General features: G+C 39.6%; 1 protein-coding gene across 1 annotated transcript in view; it reads right to left on the bottom strand.

Moving 5' to 3' along the window:
• Positions 1 to 21,708, bottom strand: part of ca10a (carbonic anhydrase Xa) — a 937,335-nt gene that overhangs the window by 823,084 nt on the left and 92,543 nt on the right. Inside the window, exon 2 of the mRNA XM_037691574.1 lies at positions 6,869 to 6,943. Within this exon, the coding sequence (XP_037547502.1) occupies positions 6,869 to 6,943 (75 nt within the window). The remainder of the gene's footprint in view (positions 1 to 6,868; positions 6,944 to 21,708) is intronic.

The raw sequence follows: 21,708 nt of genomic DNA, 5'->3' as shown, positions 1-21,708 counted from the left end.
GCCCATAGCCATTATTTCCGAACCTGACCCGAACCGACGAATTAATAGTAATTACAGATTTAAACCCTAACCCACAACATTTTTAATTAAGCTTTGACTGCTTATACAGTTATTACCGGTCGACTCAGTAAAAGGGGGCAGAAGATCAGAGCTGAGGGGGTGTTTGTCCTTTCATGGCCGTCAAAGTGCATTAAATCCCTGCTTCTGCCTGCATTCTGCATTATTCAGACAAGGACCATGCTCTGATGTCTGCGAGGATATTTTGGGATCCCACCTGTTTGGGTGCTTTACCGCTGAGTGCAGTGGCTGAACGTCCATTTGGGCTTTGATGGATCGCTGGCAGTAATCCATCTGAAGCTTAACTGAACTTTGTTTTACCTCTTTCAAGGCTGGTCAGCGCGCAGTCTAATGGCCGCATGCGGCATGTGGCATGTGGCAAGCCATGTTAACATATAATTGGATCGTCACTCGTCCGCTTCCGCTGATGCAATCAAAAACCCGACACAGACCAGGCCCGCCCAACCAGTATATTATTATTATGGCCCGGCTTTGGGCGAGGGTTAGAAATGACAGCTCTGGGTCAGGCTTGGGCTGGTGTGATTTTACGAATCATACAGCGCAAAGAAAACTAAATGAGAATGTACAATATAAAATTGTTGATCTAGAGGAGGAGGTAGTAAGTTTACTAAGGAAAGAAAGAAAATAGAGTGCAGAATTCAATCAGACTATGTAAAGAGAGAGAGTAGTACTGGCACATTTCACAACTAATGGCGCATGTGGCCCCGCCCACCCTGCTTTGCGTTCATCACACATCTGAGGATTTGCAATTGACCCACAACAAGCGACATAATGGAGCTGGAAAGTATTAAACAAGAGCTAAAAATGAGAGAACTCACTCTACAAAGCCAGCACAGTGAAACCTGCTGATGTGTCAGGTGCACGCTCAGGTCTGCACCCTGCTCTCATCTGCAGTAAAGGACGTTGCAGCACCTGAAGCTACAAAAGTCAAAGCAAGCGGCGCGTTCAATTAAAATAGTCTTGTTCTATATTTTTCCAAATAATTTTGCTCTAAAATATTTTGTTCATCTGTATAACCTATCTTTAGAATTTATTTTTTTAGGCTATTTGTTTTGTATGTTAATGTAATATATCCATTTGGTGACTTGTAAATAAACAAGAAATCTTATATCTTCCCAATACATTTTTTAAACTATAATGTCCAACTGATTTGCTTACAAAAGCAGTAAAAGCTCAATTAAAATAACATGTCGGGTTTGCTTCGGGTTTGGGCCTCTAATTAGAGTAGTCAGGTCGGATCGGGCTCGGCCACAATGCCTATGGGCTCGGGCTGGGTCGGATTTTTTTTAGGCTCGAATTCAACTCTAGCTTATTATGGGACCCAAAGCCTGGGCCCCATAAGAAGATGTGCAATTAGTGGATGAGGGGGTTTATGGTTAGATAAGTACTAGTAATGGGTAAAGGTAAGGGATAGACTATAGAAATGAATGAAAAATAAATGGAAGTCAATGAAAAGTCCCTGTAAATATAGAAAGACAAAATTGTGTGTGTTTGTGTAGAAATGTTCTCTGCTTCGTTAGTTTTAAGTTGGTTCAGTCTGACTCAGCTGAACACTTGTAGCCATTAGCAAGCTAGAAGGGAAGCCAATTTAGCAACTTTGTTGCTGTATTTAGTGGGAATTCAGGCCACTCTATTGACGCCTTCATTTAAAAAGCAACTTGTGACAAGTTTAGCAACATTTCCTGGTGTAATTGGGGACTTTTGGAGACTCTGGCATAAAAGCACAAATCATTGCTACTCTTAATATTATACAAACAGGTTTATAATACAAATATTTCTCCAAAAGTATCACCTTAAATAGTCACAACCCCGTGTTCTTTTTAACACCATTAACTCCATTTTAAACATGCCTCAGTCTGCCAACATCAAGGCCTCTGGAGACACTTGTAATAAGTTTGTCAGGCATTTTGTTGACAAGGTTGAGTTGATTGGGTCATCGATTTCACACTCCACAGCTGACCCTTCTGTCTTTGTCCCCTGTTCAGCAGTCTTCAGTCACTTTGAACTCATTTCCCTCTCTTTTTTTCCCCTTTCATTTTTAAATGGTGTTGTTGGTGAAACCCTCAGTTGCTGATCCCATCCCTTGTGTCATTTTTTAAACAAGTTTCACCATCAACTGGACCCTCTGTTATTGTCATTATAAACAGCAGTTTGGCTGCAGGTTTGGTTTCTGATGTTTTTAAACATGCAGTGATAACTCCATCAATTAAAAAACCTGGAATGGCCCTTCAGATTGTTCAAATTTCAGAGCAATTTCAAAACTTCCCTTTCTTTCTAAAATCTTGGAGAAAATAGTTTTTATTCATCTAAACAAGTTTTTAAATGAAAATCTAACTTTTGAGATTTTCCAGTCTGGTTTTAAACAATTACACAGCACTGAAACTGCTTTGGTAAGGGTCTGTAACGACATTCTGCTAGAGAATGACTCTGGTCAGTGTGTGATCCTGGTACTCCTTGACCTTACTGCTGCATCCGACACTGTTGACCACAGTATCCTTATATCACGGTTAGAACACTGGGTTAGGATTACGGGTGCAGCGTTACAATGGTTCTGTTCATATCTGAGCGACAGAAGTTTTTGTGTTAATGTAGGTAATAGTTTATCTGCTTCTGGGCCTCTTTCCTGCGGGGTCCTACAAGGCTACATTCTTGGGCTCCTTCTGTTCTCATTGTATCTGCTCCCCTTGGGGTCTATCCTGAGGAAACGTGGTCTTTCATTTCATTGTTATGCTGATGATTGCCAGATTTATCTGCCCTTAAAATCCAACAGTTCCAGCTCCATTCACCCTCTGTCAAAATGTCTCATTGATATCAAGGCATGGATGGCTTCATAATTTTTAAGTTTTAATGATCAGAAAACTGAAGTCATTGTGTTCTGGACAGGTTCAAAATACAAAAAAAAAAAAATTGTAGAAACGTTTCCTTGTTGATTAATTATTTTTTTTTTTTATTAATTTTTTTTAAATGAGTGACATGTCAATAATTCTTCTCATAAGACTCCATGGGTACTAGCAGTATTTTTCACCCATTTCAAATGAAATCATGTTTTCATGAGCCCTGATAACAACAATAAAATAAATCCTGAAAAAAAAAATAATAATCCAAGCATACAGCCATTAATCATAAGAAAACTAAAAAGGAAGCTGACTCATTTCTGCTTTGATGCACTCTGGTGCTCATAAACCGTGGGCAGATAATTCTATATTTCTTCATGTTCACATTTAAATGGGCTGTTTCTGCATCAGATGGATTACCGAAGATTTCAAACATATTATTTGTAGCTTCAAAGTCAATAAACTATCGAGTGAATGTGGTACCAAATCTGTTCAGTTTTTCAGCAAAATGAGTACTTGAAACTTGGTTATAGATTTAGTTTGTAATATACTGGTAGCATGAAAAATTCTAAAGAATAAAATTGGTTTTTCCTACAGCTTTGCCTCAGACATGAGGATCACACAGTTCCTCCTAAAACTGCAAGTTCAGCACATTGAGATGGTTCATTATGTCATCCAGAAGCCCAAATTTAAAGAGAAACTTTTGAGTCCAGAGCTCCATGGTCTGTCTCTCTACTTTCCAAAAACTGACAGCTTTCAGTTTTCCTACCGCAACTTAAAATGTTTGTTCAGCATTTTCCAATGACTTACCTATTGTACTTCTATGATGCTTTTTTTTATCACAACCCTATTCATTTTATTTATACATCCTTCCATCCATTATCTTTACCTGCTTCTTCCTTTCAATGTCATGCAGGTCACTGGTGCCCACGTCCAGCAGTCACTGTGCAAGAGGCAGGAGACACCCTAGACAGGTTTCCAGTCCATCACAGGGACAAACAACACATAGAGACAAACAAGACAGCCATTCACTCTGTCACTCACATCTAGGGACAGTTTTGAGTCTAACATGCTTGTTTTGTTTGTGGGAGGAAACCGGAGAACCCGAAGAAAATCTACAAACTCCACCCAGAAGTTCCTGTGCCAGGATTCGATCCAACAAGAAGTGACAGCTCTACCAACTGAGCCACTGTGCTGCCTTTATTCAATCAACTAATCCCTGCCCCATTATAAACTAAAGATGGGGCTGATATGTGTTAAGGCTTGTTAGAGCTAACTTAAGTGTCAGTAAACTAGATTTTTCAAGGATTTAAGGTTCATTTGTCATCCACACCACATGTGGTGCATGTGGTGGAACGAAATTATGTACACAGGGTCCCAGTTACAGCCAACAAATGTGTTAAAATGTAAAAGAAAAACAGTAATAAGATCTAAGATATGAACTAAAACTTAAAAATTTTAACTAAAAACACACTAAGCACTATTAGCATAAAAACAATACACCAACTTTTCTGGAATTTGTACTATAAAGCATCCATGTACTGTTTACCCATCAGCTAGTTCCAACACATATTAAGTAATTTCAAAGGTCTGAATACTTTTTAGCACGAGACAAATCTAAACATGGTTTGAATTGTCAGCCTTGCTGCTCCAAGACATGGCCACTTCTTTATGCACTAAACATCAAATATGAGGAAACAGCTTCCTCTGTTTAAATATCTGCATTTAAATAGCACAGATCTTAAAGAGCTGAGATTTTTTAATCATTCTACTGAATCCTGGAAGTCATGATTTTGGGACACAAACAAAACCATATATTGTGTAAAACATTTCCTGAAAGGATGAGCAGAAGGATCCCCACAAAGTTGGCATACACTTTTAGTTACCTGCTTTAAAAATGAGGTGAATTTGGTGGAGTGGTCTGTTAAAGGTATCGTCTTGGTCCTCCATATGACACTGAAATGATATCTGACCATGACAACATCCACTGCTTTCAGTGTCTCTGTGTAAATATTGTCTACCTCCAGAGCCCTATTATTGGGAAGCGTATAATTACCTCAGCATCTTCTGCCAGGGTAATGTGCTTGCTTTTGCCTGAGTCCTCGGATTCTGCTTCTTGAGAGACATACGATTAAGGTCTGTAAGTGTTCCCTCCATCTTTCAACATTATCCACAGTAGACAATGTAAAATGTAGATACGATTACAAAAATGATCATAACTTTTGGACCTGAAAACAAATGATGGACCACCTTATAGGAGGGACAACCCACACCTGGTAACCAGAACACCAAAAGGATTCAGATCAAGGAGCCCTTTCTTGTCAGTGACACCTCTCGAGGTAACTTTGTAATATCCTACATTGGTATTGAAGTCCTCCATCCACATGTCCTAGGACACTAACCAAACCCTTAAAGAAGGCCAGGCAGTCCAAACTGCTTTTTGGTACAAACACAAAAACAACAGCTAGAACTCCAAAACAAAGACACTCAACCATTGACTTGTTAGTGTCCACAAACTTACTGGGCAACTACCTACAGAGTATGAGAGAGTCCATTGTTTCCTCTAGGTCAATTGCCTTGGCAGGGCACGCTCATGTCTTCAGGGATTTCTGTCGGGGGGGGGGGGGGGGGGAGGGTGAGAAAACAGTTAGTGCCAGCAGTTGTTGAACGTGGGGTGGGGGGTGGAAAGAGAAGTAAAGAGCTTCGTCTGTAACTTCTCAGCTAGTGCATCTGTATTGTGCACCGCTTAGTCCTACGTCAGTGCTGGCAGTTGTTGACGGGGTGGGGGTGGGGGTGTTGTTGTGGGTGAAAGTCAAATTGGTAGGCAGGGTGCTTGGTTCTGTTTGACAGGGTGGGGCGCCCTCCTTGAATAACGGTAGGGGAAAAACTGGTGTCTAGCCCCTTCTTCAAGATTTGGCTTCTGGAGCCAACACTGTGTTGGAGGTGAGTCTAACCCAGGGCTACTCAACTAAACTGCTCTGGGCCCACAGTTACTGAAAGCCAAGAGCTCAGCGGCCAGACATCCAGCAGTTATTGTCATTAAGTAAGTTTGTTTTATGGCTTAAAATCTAGTTTTATTTGAAAATGAACACACTGGTGGGCCGAACTGAGTTCATCCGTGGGCATGATTTGGCCCCCGGGCCTCCAGTTGAAAAGCCCTGGTCTAACCCTTAACTTCACACACCTGCACCAGATCACTCAGAGACATGTCAATATTTTTTCTTAAGCCTCCCTGGGTATCAGTATATATTTCTGTCACCCATTTTACCAGTGGACCTCCACTTCTCTTCTCGTAGGTCTCAAGTGAAGGTGACATCTAATGGGTTGGTTGACCTGAGCCTCAGGGTTCAACCACCATTGAAAAATAAATTAAAATTTATGTATTTGGAAATTATTTTGTTTTCCCTAAATGTGTCAATATGTGTTTTACAGCAAAACTTTGGACATTGTTCCTTGTATTTCTGCTGCAAAACATTTTTATTTTTTTTAATTTTACCTCCAATCTGTGATTCAAGTAAAAACTGATAAGGCAAATGTCCTCAGTTTAATTGTTTCTAATTAGTTTTCCAAAGTACTTACTATACCTTACATACACACTGTCACATACAGCTGCTGGGTGTATTAAAAGCATTCAGCTCAGCAAAAAAATTCAATCATGGAAAATAATTGGCCTGACACACAGATGCACATGATGGAAAGGGTTGGAGGTAAAGTGAGCTGCTGTCAGTCAGTCACGTAAAAAAGATGTCTACAGTGTGAAAAGGACAAAGAGTTTTTGTCAGAGTGAGAAAATAAAACTCTTGCCATCGGCAAGGTGGCCTGATGTTATCTTAAATATGTAATAAGCGTCAACTGCAAGATCAAGCACTCACAGCGTTTAGAGTGTATGCAGGAAAAATTGATATTCTGTGGGAAGGTTCCACACATCAAAGTGCTGCGTGCTGTTTGAGGCTTACCTGGAACAAAGCTCCCCTGAACAACCTCCTTGTAAGCCCACCATCCTTCGTGAATTTTTGGCGGATTTGGTTGAGCTGTGAGGAGAAAAGGAACAGAAGCAAGGACATCAGTCTTTTCATGTAAAAATAAAATCATACAAGAAAGCAAAAACTGTCCTGGTGGCTTCACACACTCCGACTGGTAAGTCACACTGATTTAATCTTTTAACCACTATAATCAATTTCAGACAACTTGCTCACTTCTTTCGACAGAGGCCCTATCAAATAGAACAGAATAAGCAGGAGCCACACATGACAGACAGACAGACAGACAGACGAAAAAGGTGCACATGCTGCCACGTCTAAACAGTGGTTCTCAAAATATTCAACTTCGGCAGAATTTTCAAAAATATTCCGTTATACCAAGGTTGTGTATCATGATTAAAACACATAAAAGTGTTATAAAATCCAACATTCTTGTTGAAAAAATGTCCTCGAGTTCCATGGAACAATGTGAAAAGTTGTATTGCATCACAAAAACACACAGTATGTCTTTGGTTCTGTTCAGAACGAGTCAAGAAATGTTCAGAAAATGTTTTTAATCGACTGCGCTACCCTATTTACTGCTTAGGATGAACATTAATCAATTTAGCTTTAATAATTAACTAATAATAACTGTTGTTCAGTCAAAAGATTGAGGTTGTTACTGCATCACTATTACTGGCACTTTCTAAATGAATACCATATTTTACTGGGAGTAAAAAAGTATGATTTTGTCCGAAATCATCAGATTTGTAATAAATAGCTACTCTAAAAGATGATCTAACAATTTATTAGATTGTTTAAAAAAATTGTGCATACAGGGAAATTAAATAGGGTGGCACGGTGGCACAGTTGGTAGAGCTTTTGCCTCTCAGCGAGAAGGTTGCTGGTTCAATTCCCAGCCCAGGACCATTCTGTGTGGAGTTTGCATGTTTTCTCTGTGCATGTGTGTGTTTTCTATGGGTTTCCTCCCACTGACCAAAAACATGCATGTTAGACTGATTGGTAACTCTAAATTGTCTCTAGGTGAGAGAGAGAGAGAGAGAATGGTTGTTTGTCTCGTTTGTCTCGATGTGTCCCTGTGATGGACTGGAGACATGTCCAGGGTGTCCCCCGCCTCTCACACAGTGACAGCTGGACATGAGCACCAGTGACCCCTGCGATAGAAAGGAAGAAGCGGGTAGCGATAATGGATGGATGGATGGATGGATGGATGGATGTAGTAACCAGTCAGTTCACCGACTGTCAGATTTAAAACGAAGAGTAGGATTTAAACTATTTAGTAATGTTATAATAGTAATGTTATTTAATTGCTAGACTAGATTCTTTTTGTCAGCCATCATAGAGTGAAAAGGGGGAATTGGAAATACCCTTCATCCATCCATCCATCCAAAACAATCATGGTCCCTTTTTGCATGTGTAAGTCCAGTTTCTGGGAATTCCACATAAGGCTGGCATGGAACACCTCAATGAGGTGCTATTTATAGGACAGTTCTTGGTGGCAGGCCTCAGACTGATGACGTCTTTCAAATGAAAGATGCAATGTTTCTCTCAAAAAGAAACTGTCCAGATGACATGATTTAACCTTTTCTTGTGTGTAAAATTATTTTCCACAAATGATTGAGGTGGCCCTTAAGGTGGCTTAAAATTAGTCATTAGCCACCATTAGCCACCCCCTGGTTCCGCCATTGCTCCTGGTTGTGGTTAAAATTGATTAAAAAGACAGACAGACAGATATACCTGTATTTTTCTACACAGAGTAACTCCTACCCACTTGAAAATCTTGCACCAAAAACATTATTATTTTCAATAAAGTGTCAAAAAGGAAAGAAACACAAAAATGTAAACTATTTGAGTGTCAGGCTTTGTAGAAGGGTGGTCACATCTCTGTGATCCTCGTAACTCTTGTGTGGTCGCACTTTCATATTCATCACTTTAGCTGTTGTTTTAGTGAGTGCACTTCAAGTTGTGATTGAATTCCAAGTTAACTACACTCAGCAGCCAAAACTTATAGTCTGTGCTGTGCACCTCCATTTACACACAACTAATCTTCCTCAGTGGAAATGTACTGCTGCAACCTGTTCTCTATAATAAAGCTCAGCACTAGGAAAAATAATGAGCCCTCTGATAGAAAACCGTGTTTAAGTTGTGTTTGTGTGCAAGCATGTGGAGCATGTGGAGTATTACTGCTTGTACCTGCAAACCTCTGGGATTTCAGCATCTGCAAATAATACTATTCAATGAGTTTTAGAGTCCCGGGACATGATCCTCCATCCAGATACTGACCCCGGAACAGTCTCCCTCCTTTCGACTCTGTCTACTGTAACTGTCTCTATTATAACAGCTGAAGAAAATTAAAACTACTTTTCAAATAGATATATCTACTCCCCTTTTATATTGGTCTAATTAGGGTAAATACGATTTTTTTTTAATCTCCATCAGTTTTAGAAAGAAATGGCTCCTGAGATCCAACAGTGATGGATTCTGTGAGGTAAATTGAGTCCTTCATGATCCCTGTGGGAAAACAGAGCTGTCACAGCAAGCAAACAGCGGCACTAATTACACCATATATTATAGAGTAATAATACATAGAGTGCCCAAAATGTTATGAATGAGAGATTACTGTAGGACAGTTATTGCAATAATAATTCATTCATTCAGCAATTATTTTACTGTATTCTGTTTGACCTTTTTTTTTTCTTGTCAACAAGTTTCACTTAATTAAGTTTTGTCAGTTGAACAGAAAGTAATCAAAATTTAGTCTTTCATCCAACTAATTAAAACGTTGAAGGTAGACAAACGATGTTTAAATTACATTTGTAATTTGAACTTAATGTGTATATTTGTAATTTGTAAGTGATTTTTCAACAGAATCCAGTTAAATGATCAAATGCTTTTCATCTATTGATTAACTAAGTGATTCATGTATTTGTACCTGTTTTTGTCCAGAAATAGAACTGAAACGACGAGTGGTACGCCGATGTCCCCCCACCGCTGAGGGATTTTTATATTTCTTTTTTGTATTTTTCACAATACGTTGTTCAAGTTTTTCTGGACTGGAATTGAACAGGGAATGAAAGTAAACCTAAATGTTTTTGGCACAAGATATTTAAGTGTGTAGGAGTTACACTGTGTAGAAGATCAGAGGTAGATTTGTTCTTGTCTGAGGCAGCACAGTGACGGATCCTGATGAGTGGAAAGAAATGTTATCCACAACCAAGTGCAAGGGTGGAGCCAGGGGGTGGCAAATGGTGGCTCGTGGGTGGCCCAATCTTAGGCCACCCCAGTCATTTGAGGAAAGTATACTTTTAAGCAATATAACAACTATAAAACAATTTCTTGAAATGTTTGGGGTGGTTTACATACGTATATGGTGGTGGCCATTTTGGATTATGGTATGGCAACCTAATTTTTGATAGAGATCTTTTTTATGCCTGCAGACACATGCCAAAATGGAAATTGGGGCATCGCTTGTTTTTAAAATTATCCAGTTAACAAGGTTACATATAAACATATTTTAGTTGTTTAGTTGAATTTTGACCTGACAACTCAATTTCGAAAGGAACCTTTTTTTATGTCGATGCAGCCTTTGTAACCATTTTCAATCCACAACGGGAGACATAAAATATAACCACGTTGTTGTTTTTTTCTTGTTTGTTTTTTTTTTTTTTTACAAAACACAGACATTATACAAAATAGTGCTACAGACTTTAGGTGTTTTAAATTTTAAAGTGTTGACAGTTAACAACAAATACTCAGTATGAATTTATCAGTTGAAAATATCCCCAGCAGTGGTTAATTTGAGCCGGATCATGTCGAAACAAGATCCAGGAACTTTATCATTTTGACCGCGTGTATTCCGGCAACTGTTTCGGATCCAGCAACTCAAATCTCTGTCCATAAAAGTCCAAAGTCATCGCGCATTTTTATTTTGATTATTTATTAAAAATACAAGGCGGAGATGTTGCCCAGACTGTGGAGTGGATGTTCCAGCCGCACTACGCGCACCAGCTCACGCACACACTCCTGACCAGCAGAGACGTGGACTGCATGTCCCGCGGGAATGAGCGTCTTCATCCACCTTCAGCTGTGCTCCCTGCAGACAGTGCACATTTTACACACAGAAGCGTCTCTAGACAGCTCTGCAGGACGCGCGCACAACTGCAGTGCATAACATTTCAGAGATAATAAATAAAAAAGCTTACAGTAAAAAAAAAAAACGTTTGAAATGTTTGATGTGTATTATTCACATTACATCACGTTTCAAAACGACGGCACTAATTTGTCAAAATAACAATCAAAATGTCAAAAAGACAATTTATATCTCAAATAAATGGATGGATGATTGTCCTTAGCTGGACACCAGAGAACTGAAGCGCCTGAAGGCCGTGGTGATAGAGACTGGAACAGAACAACACGCAGGACTGAATTCAGCTGAGAAGAGTTCGGACAGTGAAGTGTGTGTGTGTGTGTGTGTGTGTGGGGGGGGGGGGGGGGGGTTAGGACGTCTGACTGAATCGGAGCTGCTCTATTCACTGTTCTCTAAAATAGTAATTTCAATTCCACCTTTATTTATATAAGTTGTTAGTCTCGTCATTTACAACAAGACCTGTTTTTAATCACTTTCATCAAATGTTTACAGATGTTTAACAACTGGTTAAAATACACCAAAATGCAAGAAATGGCATTTCACCAGACCGCCTGCTGTTTGTGTTCCGGTATCAATTGGTTTACAAATGAAGCTCTGAATATAGTAATATAATTTACTTGTTTAATTGTGTACGTAAATAGTCCATATCTTGATATGTATTTCTTCCCCAAGCCATTTTTAATTCAAAGCAGTTCACAACGTAAACATTAAATTTGTTCCAAACTACAATGCAGCAACATCAGTGTTCTATTTAAAACTGCATTTACACAAAGTCTTGATCCAATCCTGCAGCCTGGTCCTTGGCAGTCATTCGATGGGCCACAGTTGTTTGGAGTGCTTTAGCAGAAGAGCGTGAGAGTAAGACAGGCAAAAGCAAAGTGACACAACAAGCCCTGTCCCATTTTTCATAACGTCTGTCTGAAGCCTGAAATGCTCCTACTGACATCAGCAAAAAGAAAATGTCTCCGATCTATAAAAGGAAATGCAGAGCAGATGCTGCAGGAGGTGAGATGCAGTGGGAAGGCTTGATGGATCGCTATTTTCCATTTTACAGCATCCCAGCAATTGTATAATGTTTAAATGTCTGTGAGGTCGTGTATGAAGAGGGAAATGATTGTATGCTTCACATTCTGTTCAAGGATTCCACTTGTTTCCAGGACATTTTGAGTCGTGAGCTTTTATAACAAATGAGAATCACACCGTCCACCTGGGGACGTTGATGCTTACAGAAAACTTGAATTACAGACTAACTTATATTCACTGCAGTTTACAAATTTATTTGAATTAGTGAATCACAGACTTCCTTCATAAAAAATCTCCCAGTTATTGTCTTATTATAATTATGAGGTTCAGAAAACAGCATACATGCAAACACTTAGATAATGTAAATCAATTACAGACTCAGACAGGAAGCCTGCTATAACATCTTCTTCAACATATCTAGAGACATGTCTTTTAAATCCCCCCCCCCCAAAAAAATCTTCTTGTTCCAAAACCATATTCTAGTATATACTCTGTACTTTAGGTGCTTTTCTTGTTAAATTCCGAAGAAATGAGCAGCGTTCCTCCTTCCTGGTTTCCTCCGTCTGCACGATCCCGAGGTGGAGATAATATTTTTGAAATTCAGCTGATTTGACCATTAAAGTGCATTTATTAATTAAAAGTTCAACTGAGACACACCTTTGCTATAATGTCGAGCAAACAAATAATTTTTAGGTGCTAATCTTGTTAAATTTTAAAGAAATGCAGCGGCTCATGCATCTACACGTGCACGCTTTGTAGCACCTCAGCAGCAAAGCTATTTTTGAAATTCAGATGATTTGACCATTACAGTGCATTTTTTAAGGAATAATTCAATACAGACAAACATTTACTATAATTTCGAGCAAACAAATAATTGTCTTTTTAAATTTGCACAGTGACTCGTCACGTGCACGCGTTTACTTCCGTATATCGGCTTTTGAAATACAGCAGATTTGACCGTCCAAGTGCATTTATTAATCAAACGTTAGACTGAGACACACCTTTAACATAAAGTCAAGCAAAAAAAATAATTGTTTTTAGGTGTTTATGTTGTTAAATTTTGAAGAAATGCAGAGGCTCATTCCTCTAAGCGCACCCACTGCTTCCGCAAATCGTGTTTCAAAATACACCAGATTTGACCATCAAAGTGCATTTATTAAGCAAAAGGTACACTGAGACACATATTTACTATAATTTTGAGCAAACAAATAATTGTTTTTAAGTGTTAATCTTGTTAAATTCTTGTTAAAGTCCTCCCGTACACACTCCCACAGCCCAACAACACCGGCCCACATTTCCGGGTTGTCAGTGGTGACACGTAACCAACGTGACACGTCAGTGGTGACACATAATAGATGTGACTTATATGGCAAAGCGATATATTTATGGATTTTTCCACCTTTTTTAGACTTATTTGGACTGAAGCAATGTATAGGGCGGCGTGCCGTGTACGGCAGAAAATACAGTACTTTCAGAAGCTGTTGGCACTGTCAGAAAGGTCCACTGACACCAGAAAAGCCTTTGAAAGAACAGGTCGTGATTTGCACAGAGCCACAGAATCATCTTTTGAGTGTTCCCTTTTAATCGCAAAGGCTAAAAAGCCGCACAATACTGGAGAACAACTTCTGAAACACACTTGCCTGAAAATTGTGGAGTTGATGTGTGGAGCTCATGCAGTGGATGAAGTGAAAACTGTCCCGCTGTTCGTAACAACACTCAGGGTCAAGGACAGAATAGTTAAAATGGCTGAAAATTGACTAAATCAGCTGCATCAGGAAGATATCTTGACAAAACTACAATTTTTATTTTTAAGAGTTTTTAAGATTACTCTGTTGTTGGTTTTTAAAGAAAACTTGAGTAATTCTCAAAACATTGTTCTTGTTTTTTCTGTTGTACAACTACCAGTTTAACAAATAAAAGATGGTAACTATTTATTGTATTGTTTTATTACTTACTTTTTTCTATATTTACTTATATAACTACTAGTATTTATAATATTACTTATAATATTATTTATGATATTTACTTTATTCTTTTAGCACTTTGATAAAGAGATGAATCTGAATGAGTCTTTTGGGCGAGGGGAGTATCCACTTGTGCCTGGTTCTGCTTGAGGTTTGGTCCTGTTCAAAGAGAGATGTTCCTTCCCAATTGAAGATTTATTCTGGATGTGAATTAGACTCTCGATTTGGACAGTTTTTTTATTGATATAAGTTGGTGCTGTGTAAATAAACTGAATTGAAAGAATTGAATGAAATTCTTGATCACATCATGGAGTAACGTGTACAGGAGAGGAACCCAGGCAAATCTCTCCTCCAGCAACACATTTCACCTCGCACCACTGAATTCCTAGGACAGAGAGGATATATAATCTCTCCAGTGAGTTGTGGACCTGCCCCACAGTGTCTTCCCAGTGGGACATGCCTAGAAAGCCTCCAAAAAAAAGGTGCCCATGAGGCATTCGACTGATGTCTGAACCACCTCAGTTGACTCCTTTCAATAAAATGTAGCTGCTCTTGATAAAAGCTGTGCTGGGGCTGGGCCCCTGTTCTGAGGAAACTCAGTATTACATATAATATTGACTATTATTATATATAATAATACATGAAATTATTACATATTTCATGTCCATAGATGAAGACTGGAACATAAATAGCCAATAAATTGAGTTTCACATTTAGGCTCAGTTCCTTCTTTTTCATGACAGATTTGTCAGTCCACCGTCCGTCTAAATATTACCATCGCTCATGATAAAACTCAGATTACTTGAACCTCTCTGTTTGTAGCAGAAATTCACCCTCAACAAAGAGAAAGCTTTAATCGGTTGGTGCCTCCTTTCCAACACCCTCTCAGATGGGCTGATGTTCTGGAATATTAAATGTCTCTCCATTGTTACATTATTTTCTCAGCAGTGGTTCAACTGACTGTCTATGTTTTTATTTATTTTATTTTATTTTTCTTGTGAAACTAACCAAAAACATGTAAATAAAAAACAAAACTACAGATTCTAAATCTGGCTTGAATATTTACCAATTTATGATCAAAAATTCACAGACAGTAGGATCTACCAGCATTCATGTAAGCATTTACAGAAGAGAACACTGACATTAAGGGTTTTACTACAGGACTGAGATTTCAGGGCAAACCATGTGTTGGTAGAAATTGTATCTTTCCTTTTGATTGATAAGAATTAGCACAATTTTCAACAGCCCAAAATGTTCAATTGTTCTTATTGAACTCATGAAACCTCATTGTAGATTCCAGTTATTCAAACTGTTTCCCAGGCAGTCCAAGAGCCAGGTGACTCTGTACAGTATTCTCAGCATGAACTAAAGTTTGACATTCCTTCAGAATGACAAGTCTCAGCTCATCAAACAGATCAATACATCTACCAGCCACAGCACACATCATTTTCCATAGTAACAAAAACTTTTTTTTTTTATTGATAAAGCAGTGGTAAATTAAGGTTCTTTTCACACCAGAAAAAACCCATACATGGTAAAAACAAAATCTGGCAGAGCTTACATGGTCTTAGCAGGGACTTGGCAACATCTTCAAGGGTGTATTAAGACTGTAACCAGCTCCTTGTTACGCATGATAGAGCATAATAGAGAATAATAGTGCATGATAGAGCATGATAGAGCATGATAGAGCATAATAGAGCACAATAGTGCATGATAGAGCATAATAGAGCATGATAGTGCATGATAGAGCACGATAGAGCATGATAGTGCATGATAGAGCACAATAGTGCATGATAGAGTATAATAGAGCATGATAGAACACGATAGAGCATGATAGAGCACGATAGAACACGATAGAGCATGATAGTGCATGATAGAGCACGATAGAGCATGATAGAGCACGATAGAACACGATAGAGCGTGATAGCGCATGATAGAGCATGATAGAGCACAATAGAGAATGATAGAGCATGCAAGCGTATGATAGAGCATGATGGGTCATGGAGCAAGGTGAAAACTTCAGTAATTAGGTTGTTGTGTATTGTATACTGGCAGTGTCAAGGTTCCAGGGGGAAAGGTGGTGGTAGTAAATTAATGACGTGGGGTCCACAAAAGCTGGTGTAGCTAGTTTGTCCTAGATGGGAGCCCTGTCAGTCCCCGATCTGTTACGTAAGCCGATCTGTAGTCTTAACTCATTTGCGCATGCGCTAAAAAGAATGCTTCCAGTTTCGTACGGATCACCGTTGAATATGCTAGATTAAGGAAAATGTACTGGTATAATTCCATTTATGAATAAGAGCTGTCTTAATTTACTTAGAAAAGTATGTGCTCTGTCTCCGCCAATTTTCATATTGCTAATTTACGCCACTCATATTTCCCTTAAAATCATTGATATATTTACATCATGGTTAAAATGATGTGCAGCTTCAGCAATGAGCGGCGCCATTTCACCATGGAAATAATTCATTCTGTATCTTGCAGGGTTTTTCTCATTCAGCCCAGGCTGGGGGTCAGGTCTAATGTGTCGCAGATCATCTTAACCAATGATTTGAAATGGAAATACGAGTGCCGTAAATTAGCTACATGAAGATCGGCGGAGATAGAGCACGTACTTTTCTAAGTAAATTAAGACAGTTTTTGTTCATAAACAACGGCGATCCGTGCGACCCGGAAGTAAACCATGGATCATGCTTCCGTAACAGATTGGGGAATGACAATCCCTCTGCTCCACACGTATGGGCTGTGGTAGCTCTGTGGTTGGTGATAGCGTAAAAGGCCACAGTTTTGCTTGCTGTAGCGACTCCTGAGAAAGGGAGTAGCCTAAAAACAAAAACTGTCTGCAGTAGACTCGTACTTGGAGTATGGCTACAATCGTGACAAATTCAGTCATACAACCTATAATAGACAAAATATATGTGGTGTTATTGTGGTGCATAGCTGCATCCTGACATTTCACGAGTCTTACTGAGATGAGCCTTAATAGCATGGTTAGGATGCAGAAGAGCATCTTAAATAGGGAAGAATGACAAGAGAAACAAGTGTGAATAGGAATATGGCAGAACTGTTGTTGTCTTCACATTGAAGTTTTTTAAAGTTTGTCACATTTCAGCCATAGTATATTTGATTGTGCAACGGAGTCATCTTCCTGAGTGAAGCAGGTCTAACAGTGTCATGCAAAAATGTAGAAGTTTAATTCTGCTAATATTCACTTGCACTGCAATATAAGTTTTAGTTTTAATTGTTTTTTATGGCTCAAATCTACTAAAAGCTTAGCCCCAGCTCTTTGTTAGCCTGACGTATGAAAATGTGTTCCTATTTCTATAAACGCAGCTTGCAAAGACTTCTGTCTACTGCAGGAAATATACAAACTGCTGATAGCTTTACAGAACTACACTTCGTTCATCCATTATCTTTACCCGCTCCTTCCTTTTTGGGTCACGGGGGTCATTGGTGCCCGTATCCAGCTATCACTGTGCGAGAGGCAGGGTGCACCCTGGACAGGTCGCAAGTCCATCACAGGGCCACATAGAGACAAACAAATTCACTCTCTGACTCACACATAGGGACAATTTAGAGTTACCAATCAGTCTAACATGCATGTTTTTGGTCTGTGGGAGGAAACCGGAGTACCCGGAGAAAATCCACACATGCACGGAGAGAACATTCAAACGCCACCCAGAAAGGTCCTGAGCTGGGATTTGAACCGGCACCCTTCTCACTGAGAGGCAACAGCTCTACCAACTGAGCCACCGTGCTGCCCTACACTTCATACAACTTTAAACTTTTTTTTCATTTTTTTTTCATTTTTTTTTCACGCTGGGCTCATCGTGTGTTTACACGGCCTGCTGCAGTACTGAGTTTGTTAATTTAACACACAAAACCACCACAGACTGTTTAGGCCAACTGTTCAAATTGATGTAGCTCTAGAGGACCATAATCCATCACTTCAGTGTCAACAAATGCAAAGAATTTTGGGAAACATCTTAGGTTTAGTATTTTCTGTTTCTGTTTCATCACACAGTTTTCAGTTGCCTCTTTTTTGCTCATTAATCAACTTGCTTATTTAGTGGTATCTTTAAGTTTCTCCTGATTTGCAGTTTACTTTTAAAATGTTGTCCTTAATTTTGTTTATTGTCTTTTGTCCTCTTGGTTTTTTTTCTTTATTTTTTCCATCTCATTCAGCCTCTTTTCTCATTCCTTTATAGTTTTATGCCACCTTTGATAAAATAGCTCTGTCAGCTGAGGTCTTAAGAGCTAAAACTGGACTCAGTTCCATTGAACATCTTATTGAAAATCTTCTCGAGACAGTGTTGGATTCCAAGCTGTCCTGCCTTGAGCCAGTAGCTGTTGAACAGAGTGATTGCTACTGCTGATGCCCCTGGCACGTCTTCTTCCTTGTCCTGATGCGTTGTTGTGAAAGGCGCACGCCTCACTTCAACCTGTCCAATGTTGGTGGGAAGGGCATCCATCTTGTTAGCTTCTCATCTCTGGTAGAGCTCTAAAACCAGCTGTGCTTTCTTATCTTGTATATATTGTATATTGTGTTCATGTATATTAGCCATTTCAGAAAATGTGTCTCCTCTCCTTCCTCTGGCCAGATCTCTTTATCATCTCCAAAGTGCAAACAACTTCACAGAATCTCCAAGCAACCTAATTTAAATTACATTATACATCATTCAGCAAGACTTATCCAACATCAACATTCAGAGATCCAGCTGTTTCAGTTGTGCATCAGTTGTAAACTGGTGGATCGGATGGTCAGGTCATGAGGCTACCATGTCCAAATCATTGAGCAGCATAGCATCTACTGTTAATCCAGCTAACTTGGTTAAGGCAGTGTGTTAACTTTATCTGAAACATTTTATGTAAATCACCATAATAAGCAGGAACTTGGGAATTATACTGGCATACGAACTTTAGTGCTCAGACCGTGTTGGAAAAGAAAAAACAAAAACAACCTAGAGATTAAAAAGTTATGTGACTACACTGAAGTGATAAAAAAAAACAGATCAAATGGATAATATAGTTGGCAAAGATCGGCAACTAAAAATCAGCAGTTTTTATTCAACCTTTATTCATGCAGGTTAGTCTCATTGAGTTTTGAGGACTCATTTACAAGAGAAACCTGTTTTAAACAAATGCTAAATGGCCTGTAGTGCCTTTCTGTGTTATCAAGATACTCAGTGCGCTTTACGTTGTAAGCTGTGCCCTTATTTACCCATTCATACAGCACTTTGTCCATACTTAAGCCCCCAGTATACTGCCGCGTACATCCACACGCAGAGGTACGTACGCACATACGTACGCAGAGGTACGAGCGTACCCCCCAGGTCATGTCTGCGTAAAGCTCAAATTTTTACGACCGCATACGTGTACGCGGTGTCGCACAATAAACTGCCCAGCGACGGACTGTTTTGTATGTGACACCAATGTATTAAATTCCCCTTCTTCATCCCTGATCTGGTCTTTTCTTTAGTTTTTTTTGCCAAGAGGCAGTGATCTCTTCCTCCTCCGTTGAAGCCATGACTGAAATGGTGAGAAATGGAGGAATTTGTCACGAGCGAATTAAACTCAGGTCCAGCATTGCTGCGGGAGGGTCTGGAGATTTGTTGGTGGGCTGGTCTGATGTGTGGGCTGTAGAACCAGCGTTCCCTGTTTTTTTCTTTTTTTTTCTTTTAATTAACAACATACAAACACAGAAGACCGTTGTGGCGGAGGCTGCCAGCGCTCGCTTTTTTTTGACCTGTCAATTCATCCAGTAGGCGTGTCAGCAAATGACCAATCAGCGACATCAATTTGTCCCGAAGGTAAACGCCTCTTGTCTGTGAAGCTGCTCTGCTGCTGCTCGGTGTGTACGCTGGAGTATGAAGTCTGAACCCTCTGCTTACAGTACACGCGTACGTACGCGTGAACGGACATACGCGGCAGTATACTGGAGCCTTAAGACTAGCCAGTGCTGTATCACATTCATACACAGATGGGACACACATCCAAGGCAATGAGGGGTTCAGTGTCTTGCCCAGGGACACTTCGGCATGTGACTGCTGGTAGAATCGAACCCCCAACTCTTGCATTGGAGGACGACTGCTCTAACCACTCAGCCACAGCTGCCCCAAAGAACACAGATGAGGTACAGAAAACAATAAACAATCATATAAAAGCATATAAAATGAAAAGTAAATTAAAAAATGATATAAAATCTAAACAAAAACTGCTACATTATAAAGCAATGTAAAAAATTGAAAACAGGAGCATGTCTGCAATAGTTTTTGCTTGAACTTGATCAAGGTTGAGAGCTTCAGATCTTTTTGCAAGGTATTCCAGGTTACAGGGTCAGAGTAGGAGAAGGCCCTTTTGCCAAAGTCGGTCTGCACTGAGGGTACACTGCAGGTAACTATGTCTTGAGAGCGCACGCTGTAGCCGCACTGACAACGTGACATGAAGGAGGAGATGTATGAAGGCAACAGACCAAGAAGTGATTTAAAGATGAAAATGTGCCAGTGTGAGAGTCTTTGTAAAGTTAATGATGGCTAATTGACCAATGAATACAGGGTGCAGTGATGGGTACTGTAGTTACAGCCAGTTATGAATCTTAGTGCATCATGATAGGCAGCAGCCAACATCTGTAAGGTGCTTGCAGGTGCATTCATGTAAATAATGTCAATGTAGTCAATGGAGGGAAGGAAAGTCACAGTTACAAGGTGTTTCCTAGCATTCAGACAGGATCTATTTCTAAAAAATAAACCCAGTTTTACTTCTGATTTCTTTACCAAGTTTTCAACATGAGGTTTAAAATAGAAATACGTATCGATCAAGATACCAAGTATTTCTAATAATCGACAAACTCAATATGAACACCATTACTCAATAGGAACACCATTAGCTTGTGCATTTAGGTGAACCTGCAAAATTTGTTTAGCAGTATTAGCTTTCTGGCCTGCTGAGTTGAGAATGCTATTACGTCCTATTTAGCAGGAGAGGGATCAAGTGAAGTAGGCCACACCTCAATCAAGGTAGTTAAAATGTTAGGAGCTGTGTACTACGTAGTTACCTTGGATAACAAAGGCAACATTTCAAAAGAGAACCTCTTTATGTGGGGACATCTCCACAACATATGAGAATAAGTAATAGGGCTGGTCAGGGTAACTACAACATGGATTAGTCAGAAAACATGGATCAGTCAGCAGTCAACAGTCAGCAACAGCAGCTTTTCGGCTTCTCTGCAGTTTGTAACATCAAAATGACCCGATTTCGAACCGGACTAAAAAGTCTGGTCCTGCTTCCAACCGACTTCGGTGCTCAGTGGACTCAATTCAATTCAATTCAGTTTATTTATATAGCGCCAAATCACAACAAAGTTGTCTCAGGGCACTTTACAGAAATATTCACATACATAAAAGCCAATTAGTAAAGTTCTCTATCTAAGGAGGCCAGCAGACAAGTTGAAGCTTGGCTTCGTTGCAGTCTCCCATCTTGAGCAAGCACAACTCAGAGAGTTGAACGGAACCTTCCAGGAATTTTGGGTCCAGGTCCAGGACCACTTCCAGCTGTCAAGTGATGTCCATTTCAGGTGAGGGATGAAGTCACTTCTCATGACCTAAAATAAGGTTAAGAGCAGTATAAACCACAGATCCCTGAGTACACTGCAAAAACGTAAAACCTTACCAAGTCTAATTTTCTAA

This window comes from Nematolebias whitei, chromosome 17 (genome assembly GCF_014905685.2).
Source record: "Nematolebias whitei isolate Nwh7 chromosome 17, NemWhi1, whole genome shotgun sequence".
NCBI lineage: Eukaryota > Metazoa > Chordata > Actinopteri > Cyprinodontiformes > Rivulidae > Nematolebias > Nematolebias whitei.
Note: the sequence above shows the minus strand (reverse complement) of the source record. Positions and strands in the feature narration are given on the sequence as shown.